The following is a 9,072-nucleotide window of genomic DNA, read 5'->3' as shown; positions in this document are numbered from 1 at the left end:
CCATATAAGTATTATACTTTATACCAGGGCTTTGACTAAGGATCTTTGTATTCTCCATTAATCTGTATTTAGTTTTCAGATTGATCAGTTAGGTCTACAAGCTTTAGGAAAATAGTAAACATCACAATGTGAGTCTGCATGCTTGTATTCAAACCCAAGGATATTCAGTGTGATTTCATATAAGAAAACAGATCCTCAAATCCATACGCCCAAGAAGGTGGAACTGTGTTAACGATAAGTTGATTTCCAAAGCAATTTGGATTTGTCAATCTAAAGCCAATCAATTGTTTCAGATCCATAAAAGCAAGAAACTAACACAATCTGAACATCTCGAAAATATGATATCAAATACTTTGATCAAATCCAAATATTACAAGGACAGAAATGTCACTTATGTTTATTTTCCAACCAAGAAAACACCACCTTAATCCAAAGATGTATTTAATCTTACTTTTTATAACAACCATTGCATTTACATTGAAACAAATCGTTATTCTTTCCACCCTATACAAAAACTCTTGCATTGAAAATAATTATATTTATGCAACCAGATGACTGAAAACAGCTGAGGAATAAAGGAAACAGGAATTGTGATGAATGTTTTGCATCAAAAAGATCTTAACCCCTAAGGAGAGTTCCCTCTTTGGACAACTGTAGGAAAACTATGATTACACCAATATACATGTTGATTCCAGTTCAGTCAAATGTTAAACGAAAGCTTTTCTCCTGCTCTTTGCGCTGGTTGTCACACGATTTGGACACTTCCTCCACTCTTCTCTGCAGAAGAACCGAGTTCTGATCGATCCACTGCAGTGAATCCATGTGGGTGTTGAGAATCTTACAGATCTGCTGAAGCTGAGGAGGAGAAAACCGAGAGAAAAATAAGTTAGTTTAATTTGCAACGACAAATGTGTCAGAGAGTACACTTGAATGAGTCCTCCTCTTACCGGGTCACTGGTGTCTGCCGGGCCACTGGATGTGTTCAGGTGCTCGATGATCTCCTTCAGGTCCTGAGACATCCTCTTCAGCTGAGCGTCCACGTTCTCGGCCAGCTTGTACGTTCTTTCACGTTCCTCGTCGGCGTTCTGCATGTAGATGGTTCCGCTCTGCTCCTTCACAGACTCCTCCAGCGGGCAGAGTAAGTCCTCCAGCTCCTTCTGTTGGGACAGGATGAAATCCAGCTCCTGGTTTAGCCTGCGCTGGTCCAGCTTCACCTTCTCCATCTCCTTGTGCAGGGATGTGATCTTCTCCCCGTTTTCCACTAGCATGCGGTCCCAGGCGTTCACCTGAGTAGCCTGCTGTAAGAAATGTCTCTCTTGGTCCTCCAGCTCAAGACTCCATTTGTTAATGAGACCCTCCAGCTGGGCATAGGTCATCACTGGAGGAGCTGTGATTGTAGGGATTGCAGTTGCTGTAGTTGTTGTGGCGAGGCTCATGCCGGTTGAAGGTTTGAGTCCCAGTGAAAAGCCTGTCACAGCACCTGTTGTAGCGGCAGCAGTGGAGGCAGCGACAGAGGCAGAGGTGATGGTAGCTGCCCCAAGAGGTTTGAGCATGAAAGCCAGAGCTCCACCAGCTGCTGTGGTTGTTGCAGCCGCAGTGCTTGCTGCTAAAGTTGGAGCTACACCCATAGTGAAGCCTGTAAGGCTCGCTGTTGTAGCGGCGGCGGCAGAAGCAGCAGCAGCAGCTGCAGCCGCAGCAGCCGCAGGTGCTGCAGAGATGGGTGAAGCAAAGAGAGACGGGCCTGTAGCTAGGGTCGGCTGGATGGAGGTAGGAGGAGCCGGGGTGGTAGAGGGTTTAATCCCAAAGGCAAATCCTCCACCCTGGCCGGTTGTTGCTGCAGCAGTAGGGGCTGGCTGAGGCTGCATACCCAGAGTGAGGTTGGATGGAGCAGCTGCACCAAAGCTGAAGCCCCCTCCTGGGGCAGCGATAGGGGCAGCGATAGAGGCAGCAGTGGTGGCTGCTGCGGTCGCCTGGACCTTGTTTGCTCCAAAGCTGAACCCTCCAAAAGAGAGACCCCCTGCTCCTGTAGTTGCTGTTACTGCAGCTGTTGGTGCTGCTGCAAGTTGGGGTTGAGCTGCAGGTTGAGTTTGAGCAGGAGTCCCAAAGGAGAAGCCCCCTGTTGCAGGGGCGGTGGTCTGTGCAGACATAGCTGTGCCCAGGGTGAACCCTGACCCGGCTGGAGGAGCTGCTGCGGAGCCCATACTCATCCCTTGTGCGGAGCCCATACTCATCCCTTGTGCAGAGCCAAAACTCATCCCTTGTGCGTTGCCCATACTCATCCCTTGTGCGGCACCCATACTCATCCCTTGTGGGGCGCCCATACTCATCCCTTGTGGGGCGCCCATACTCATCCCTTGTGCGGCACCCATACTCATCCCTTGTGCGGCGCCCATACTCATCCCTGGTGCGGCACCCATACTCATCCCTGGTGCTACTGCTGTTTGTTGAGGAGTAGCCATTCCAAATGAGGCGGCGGGGCTCCCGAAAGAAAAGCCTCCGCTGGCTGCTGTGGTCGCTGCTGGGGTGCCAAAGCTAAAGGAGCCGGCCGGGTTGGGGTTGGGGTTGGCGGCGGCCTGAGTCGGAGTGCCGAAGGAGAAGCCGCCTCCCGCAGCCGCAGGTGTGGAGCTGGCCATGCCGAAGCCCGGGGCTGGGGCTGCAGCTGCGGGCTTCTGGGTCCCGAAGGAAAAGCCAGTGGAGGCTTGCCCAAAGTTGAATCCACTCATTTTGGTTCGCAGAAGGACAACTTCAACACAACGTCACGTTATTGTAAACAGATAACTCACAAAATGGTCACTTCCTCGCTGAACTTCTACGTGTTTTGGCGGGTCACAAATACGAGCTGAACTGACGTAACCCAGGAAACGTTTATTTCCAACGGTTCTTTCAGGCTTCGACGGTTGATAACGTCAATCACGGGTTGTAAACATTGTGTTGAACCAGAAGGCGACCAAAAGCGAACACAATATCCTTCTCAAAAACGTGGCCAACTGCGTCGCACTTTTTTCAAGCAGGCATTTCAGTCGATCACTAAAGGAAATGACGGCAGAAATTAGGACCAAACACTGTTCTTCTTCTTCTTCTTCTTTTCTTTAATGGCGAATCGCTTCCACTTGGAGCATATATCGCCACCTACTGTTGAGTTATTAAATGTTCATACTAAATCCTTGTCCTCAGACCAGTGCTTTTGAGGAATTTGAAGATCAGCTTGTTTGCTTCATTTCTTGATTTACTTTCAAATATTGCCTTGAAATCCATGTCCTTGATGTTGAGTTGTTCCAGTGACCAAACACTGTTGACTTTAGCCCTGAGTGTTGTCTGCCAGCAAATAAATCCCGCCTCCCTTTAGAAGACAGACAGGTGTAATGGCCAATCACAGCACTCATCTGACCACAGCTGAAATCTGATTGGTAACAGTTTATTGCCTGAAGAACAAGTTTCAGGGAAATAAATCCCAATATGTTACCCCCTATTTCCCAAAGAGTACTGATCTAAATCAAGAAATCAACTCTCCACGCAGAAACGATCTGTTGCCAAAAAGTAGGCTAATACAAAAATATTTAGCACAGGCGCCTGCAAAATGATGGCGCTATTATCTGATAGAAATGGCTCGCTATCGTTGCCGAATAAAACAGTTAATAACCGTCGTAAGTAAAACAAAAAGCAGACTAACAAAAAACAACACTTAATATAAAAGACAAGATACTGCTTTACAAGGTGAAGAACACAAAGCACATGTTGTATTGTTAACGGCTGCAGTAGTTAACATTGGAATTCACACTTTTATTTTTCATGTTTACTTTTTTTTTTTAAGATTGTACCCAATACTTGTTGTGCATTCAAAAATAAAACATCCCAATCATTGTATATGAGTTTTTGCGTTTCGATAATATTGTCATTTCAAATTAAACCTGAACATATCTAATCCATTACGTTTTTTTTAACTGTGTCTAAACAAAGATACCCACGTCTACTATCTTGACGTTGTCATGACTCTCTGGGTTAGCTGGCTGTATCCGCACATACCATGTTTCCATTTTTGCAAATATTTTTGCTATTCATATTTTAAGTAAAGGGTGATTTAGAAATATCGAACGGTTACTATGGATGCACAAATGTCACCACATCAATCAATAGGAGAATCTTCATTTCACCAGTGTGTTTGTGGGCAGCAGAGTTAACGTGTAAGCTAACAGAGATTAGCTTTCTAACTGCGTGTCTGAGCTGGGCATGCCCTTGTAAGGATATTTAAACTAAATAAACAGGCTATTTCCTCTAACACCTACTCAACCACATAGTCCGCTGCCACAGGAGCTGTCACAATGAGGATTTTAAGGTTTCTGAGGAGCAGTGTTAAGGACATTGACTATTACTCCAAATTCTCTCCCTCTCCTCTGTCAATGAAGCAGTTTCTGGATTTTGGTAAGAGTAAACACACTACACACCATATGTATCTGTGCCTATATTTAAAGCAGGGGTATAAACATTGTGTGATTATTTAATTTGATAACATTTTAGAGCCCTGAAAAGGCTTGAGAAACATCAGTTTTCACAAGAAAAATGTGTGTTTAAAAAAAGTATCTACCCTGGTTTTTATTTGGAAACCCTCATGCACACGTGTGACCCCTTGAATAGCCCACCAAACCAGTCAGCAGAAGCAGAACACACACTTGCATCAATGATTACTCATTTAAAGGCTCTCATACAATTATTTTATTATAATATATCAAGATTTCTGATGTTCTTCTATTTGTTTTCAGGCTCAGAAAATGCATGTGAGAAAACCTCTTTCGCCTTCCTCAGACAGGAGTTACCTGTGAGGTTGGCAAACATCATGAAGGAGATCAACCTGTTGCCTGACAACTTACTGCGGACTCCATCAGTGAAGCTGGTGCAGGGCTGGTACGCAGCTTCAGTTCTTTAAAAGTAACCTCTCAAATTAGTCTGCAAAAAGGTAATTATGATTTTTCTTTGTGTCCAGGTACATGCAGAGTTTTCAGGATATTCTTGAGTTCAAAGACAAAAATGCAGATGATGAAAAAGTCACATATGAGTAAGTACATTAAAACAGCTATATTTATGAGGATCCAATCCTGTGTGTTAATTTGTATCACCTTGGAGTTTTTGTTTTATTTAGTTTCACAGATGCGGTTATAAAGGTCAGAAATCGGCACAATGATGTAATTCCCACAATGGCTCAGGGAGTTGTGGAGTACAAGGAGGCGTACGGCACGGACCCCGTCGTCAGCCAAAATGTTCAGTATTTTTTTGATCGCTTCTACATGAGCAGGATATCCATCAGGATGTTGCTCAACCAGCACAGTGAGTAGATTCTCTTCATAACAAATGGTGATCTCATGAACAACGTGATGTCTTGATAATATAATAGATGCACTTGTTTGTAGATGTGTTCAAAAGAGGCTGTTGATCCATTAGCAGGAAACTTGAGGCTTTTTTTTCTAAAGTCAGTCCTGGCTGCCATCTTGCTTTTGTAGCAGATATCTTCTGCAACCTTTAATAATGTCACTGCTAGAGGAATCCACAGACCACACCTTAATGACGTATCTACAACAGTTGAATGAGCTGTTGATTCAAGTGAAATAAAACAAGGACTTGTCTCAAAGGACGATTAACCTGCCCAGACATTAAGATATCATAAAATGTATGTATCAGAAGTCAGAAACAAAATTTAGAGTTTTCTTTTTTCTTTGTTATCTGAAGATTAGGCAGTGAGGAGCGAGAATAATTTAGATTTTTGGTGTCACATCTATAGTGAGCCAAAAAGGCTTCACATTTTATGTTTGTTTTGTTTCATTAAAAGTCTATTAAAAAAAAGTAATCAATTTACAAAACCAAAAAAAACATGTGATAGATTTTGGATTAAAAGATGTTTGATGAATTAGTTTAGAGAGAAGTAAACGTCAAAACATTAATATTTTGGATGCACTGTGTATGGATTTAATTAACAATTTCTGTAGTGCATGGTCTGATTTATTGTGTCTTATTCCAGCTCTCCTCTTCGGGGGGAAGGTGAAGGTGAACCCAGCTCATCCCAAACACATCGGCAGTATTGATCCTAACTGTCGTGTCAGCGCGGTTATCAGAGGTGAAAACTCAAACCCTTTATGAGGAACATGCAGTGACAGGTGCTCAGATACGTGTCACTGTCACTCAAAAGATATTTGTTGTTCTTCCCTGAAACAAACCTCTTCCTTGTAGATGCGTATGAAAATGCACGAAACCTCTGTGACCGGTACTACATGAACTCTCCTGAGCTGGTGCTGGAGGAATTCAAAGGTAATTCATGTTGGTCACACATGCTCAGTTACACAGACACTTTTAATGATGTACATTAAAGGCAAATACATTTCTTTTTATATCAAATGATTATCTTAAAGTTCAGATGCTTTAAAGTGGGATTCTTTCCCATAGTCAGTATTGTAAAAAAACAACCAATACAGTAATATTAAACTACTGTAGGCGATGCACTGACTATGGAAAAGTACTAGACTAGAGTCAAAAATATGAACTATCCCTTTTAGCAATTCAGGTTCCATTATGAATGAATACATAATTTCTTGATTCAGTATCAGATGAAATGTTGTCTTATCTTTGCTTATTTGAACAGCTTCCCCCATCACGGTGGTCTACGTCCCATCTCACTTGTATCATATGGTGTTTGAACTTTTTAAGGTAGGATTTGTTTTTGATCAACCTCATAGTTGGACAGCCTGTTCAGCCTTTCTCTTCATACTCAACTGTTGAGGGGGCTTTCATTGTTGCAGAACGCCATGCGTGCCACCATGGAGTTGTACGGCGATGCCATGGAGTATCCTCCCATCCATGCACAGGTGGCTCTGGGGACTGAAGATCTGACAGTCAAGGTACATCTGTGCTGCATCCATTCATCTTTACTAACCAGTATAAACTCCTGGAGAAACTGAACATGGAGTTATTCTATGAGGTTCAATCATGATGTTTTTCTTCAGGTGAGCGATCGTGGAGGAGGCGTGCCGCTGCGCAAAATAGACCGGCTGTTCACCTACACGTACTCCACAGCTCCTCGACCCAGCATCGACGGGGCCCGCGCCGCTCCGCTGGTCAGTACGACGAGCATCGTTTTCTTATTGTGGCCATTTTGAAAGTTTGTGAAAAGCACACTGAGATTGACTGAGATGTTTCAGTTACTTCAAATAGAGTGCAAATTGAAATAAAAAGGATTTGTGCTTTTGTTTTCAGCTTCGCGTTTAATTTGTTTAATAATCTAAATATGATCCTTTTCATTTAGCAAGCCATATGTTGTATTTGAGCAGAATACTGAAAGCAGCAGATAGGGAGAACTGAGGACTCTTTGATATTTAACAAAAGCACATTCATCAAACATTGCTTATCTTCCTCTTATGTTGCCGCTTACACAGAAACCTGACTGTTCCAGTGCCAAAGAATCACTCTGCTCTGATGTTTCACATTGTTTGGCTTGAGTCTTATTTTTTTCCCTCCAGGCTGGTTACGGGTACGGCCTGCCGATCTCTCGTCTGTACGCCCGGTACTTCCAGGGCGACCTGAAGCTGTACTCTCTGGAGGGGTATGGAACCGACGCTGTGATCTACATCCGGGTAACAGAGTTTAAAGTGTGTCCGTGTGTTTCTTCAGACAGTATTTACTTTGTATTTGAACTCTACTTTCTAAATTCCCTTGTTAGGCGCTCTCCACAGAGTCCATTGAGAGGCTCCCTGTGTACAACAAGTCGGCATGGAAACACTACAAGACGATCCAAGAGGCGGACGACTGGTGCGTACCCAGCAAGGAGCCCAAGGACATGACCACGTTTCGCAGCTTCTAGATCCAAATGGCTGCCGGAGGTGCTTGGTGACGAATGGTTTGGTTTGTGAGATGGCAATACGTCACTCTAGATTTCAGAAAACAGGACAAAGATGTCGTGCCATATTCTTCGTAGTGGGCATTAGTTTTGTAAAGATGAAGATTTTGGAGTCGAGAAGCCTCAATTAAATAAAACCGTTTCCTTTTTTATTCCTTAAGGGACCCTTTAATGGCAGGGACTGGGAGTCAACTGGACCAGGTTTCTGGAAAACCACATTGCTGTGAAAGTATGGTTTTAAAAAACGTCAACAACATATGGGCAATATAAAATATCATTCTCATTAAGTATGTTTTCAAACCAAGGACAGTGGAGACTAAGTTATCACCGTTTCCGTCAAACGTATTTTGGCATTTCTGTCCTGCAGTTTGCCGTTTATTAACCAACCTAAGATTAACAATATATCTGTGATTAACTTCAAACAAGCCGATGAAATCACTGAAACTCTCTGCATGGTGTGAGCTGTGTGTGTTGTTTTACTGGTTTAGGGCTTTTCCTTAAATGTAACTTTTGTTTTGCTGAAAGCTAAACTTGAACTGTTACGGTCCGTCTGTGTGCATGTCTTATGCTCTGCGTGAAGGTGAAAACTTGTAAGGAAAGGAAAACTTGTTACACAATTTAAACGCTGTTTGTTTTGAAGTCTGTTGGAAGATGCTGCTGATAAGTCTTATTGGTTCAAATGGTATTTATTCTTTAGTCGAGGACGTCTTAAAACATGTTTGATTTGCCATCTGTGACAGGTTCTTAATGCAACTAAAGTCAACTGAATAATTGGAATTCAGAAAAGCTGTCAGGAAAGACAGTTGGCTGAGAGGTTTTATTGGATTAGCAACACTTTAATTTACTTTTCAAATTCTCAGTTTGCAAATAAGGTATTGCCACTTGGAAAGAGGCTGCTTGTTTTTTTTCACAAAATGTATCAATGCAGTATGAGAGCTAACTATTTGTGGGTTGCTCTGGTGTATTATAAGGACTCATCCTGTCATTTTTCTGTATGGGTCATGTTCAGTGAAAAATAAACATTTCAAACCAACAGATGGTTATTTGTGTCAAACATCTCCTGAGAGTGAATTATAGATGGATGGGAGTGATGATGGAAACTGATTTCTCTTTGAGTAACTATCCCTAGGACAGATTCCAAAAGTATTCGTGACATATTTTAGGAGTACATAAAACAAAACAAACTCCAGCCTTAA

The 9,072-nt window shown here is 42.8% G+C and overlaps 2 protein-coding genes across 2 annotated transcripts; one reads left to right on the top strand and one right to left on the bottom strand.

Annotated features, from left to right (window-relative positions):
• Positions 1-424: 424 nt before the first annotated feature.
• On the bottom strand, positions 425-3,140 carry nup62l (nucleoporin 62 like). Its single transcript, XM_079664732.1, has 2 exons — positions 948-3,140; positions 425-855 (listed from the first exon to the last, which is right to left on the bottom strand). Exons 1-2 carry the CDS (start codon positions 2,721-2,723, stop codon positions 697-699), a joined length of 1,935 nt encoding a protein of 644 aa, XP_079520858.1. The 5' UTR covers positions 2,724-3,140; the 3' UTR covers positions 425-696.
• An 835-nt stretch (positions 3,141-3,975) lies between these two features.
• On the top strand, positions 3,976-8,909 carry pdk1 (pyruvate dehydrogenase kinase, isozyme 1). The gene is made up of 11 exons (XM_079664749.1): positions 3,976-4,419; positions 4,758-4,899; positions 4,979-5,050; positions 5,135-5,319; positions 6,008-6,103; positions 6,217-6,294; positions 6,626-6,690; positions 6,783-6,881; positions 6,987-7,097; positions 7,500-7,613; positions 7,700-8,909. Exons 1-11 carry the CDS (start codon positions 4,320-4,322, stop codon positions 7,838-7,840), a joined length of 1,203 nt encoding a protein of 400 aa, XP_079520875.1. The 5' UTR covers positions 3,976-4,319; the 3' UTR covers positions 7,841-8,909.
• Positions 8,910-9,072: the final 163 nt, after the last annotated feature.

The sequence above is a fragment of the Notothenia rossii genome, assembly GCF_949606895.1.
Source record: "Notothenia rossii genome assembly, chromosome: 2".
Lineage (NCBI taxonomy): Eukaryota > Metazoa > Chordata > Actinopteri > Perciformes > Nototheniidae > Notothenia > Notothenia rossii.
Note: the sequence above shows the minus strand (reverse complement) of the source record. Positions and strands in the feature narration are given on the sequence as shown.

Bases quoted from the DNA above. Each gene is read 5' to 3' on its own strand.
- pdk1 (XM_079664749.1), top strand. From the start codon at position 4,320: ATGAGGATTTTAAGGTTTCTGAGGAGCAGTGTTAAGGACATTGACTAT. The intron at 4,900-4,978 runs GTACGCAGCTTC...CTTTGTGTCCAG, and splicing joins GTGAAGCTGGTGCAGGGCTG to GTACATGCAGAGTTTTCAGG. The intron at 6,882-6,986 runs GTACATCTGTGC...GTTTTTCTTCAG, and splicing joins CTGAAGATCTGACAGTCAAG to GTGAGCGATCGTGGAGGAGG.
- nup62l (XM_079664732.1), bottom strand. From the start codon at position 2,723: ATGAGTGGATTCAACTTTGGGCAAGCCTCCACTGGCTTTTCCTTCGGG. The intron at 856-947 runs GTAAGAGGAGGA...TCTCCTCCTCAG, and splicing joins CGGCAGACACCAGTGACCCG to CTTCAGCAGATCTGTAAGAT.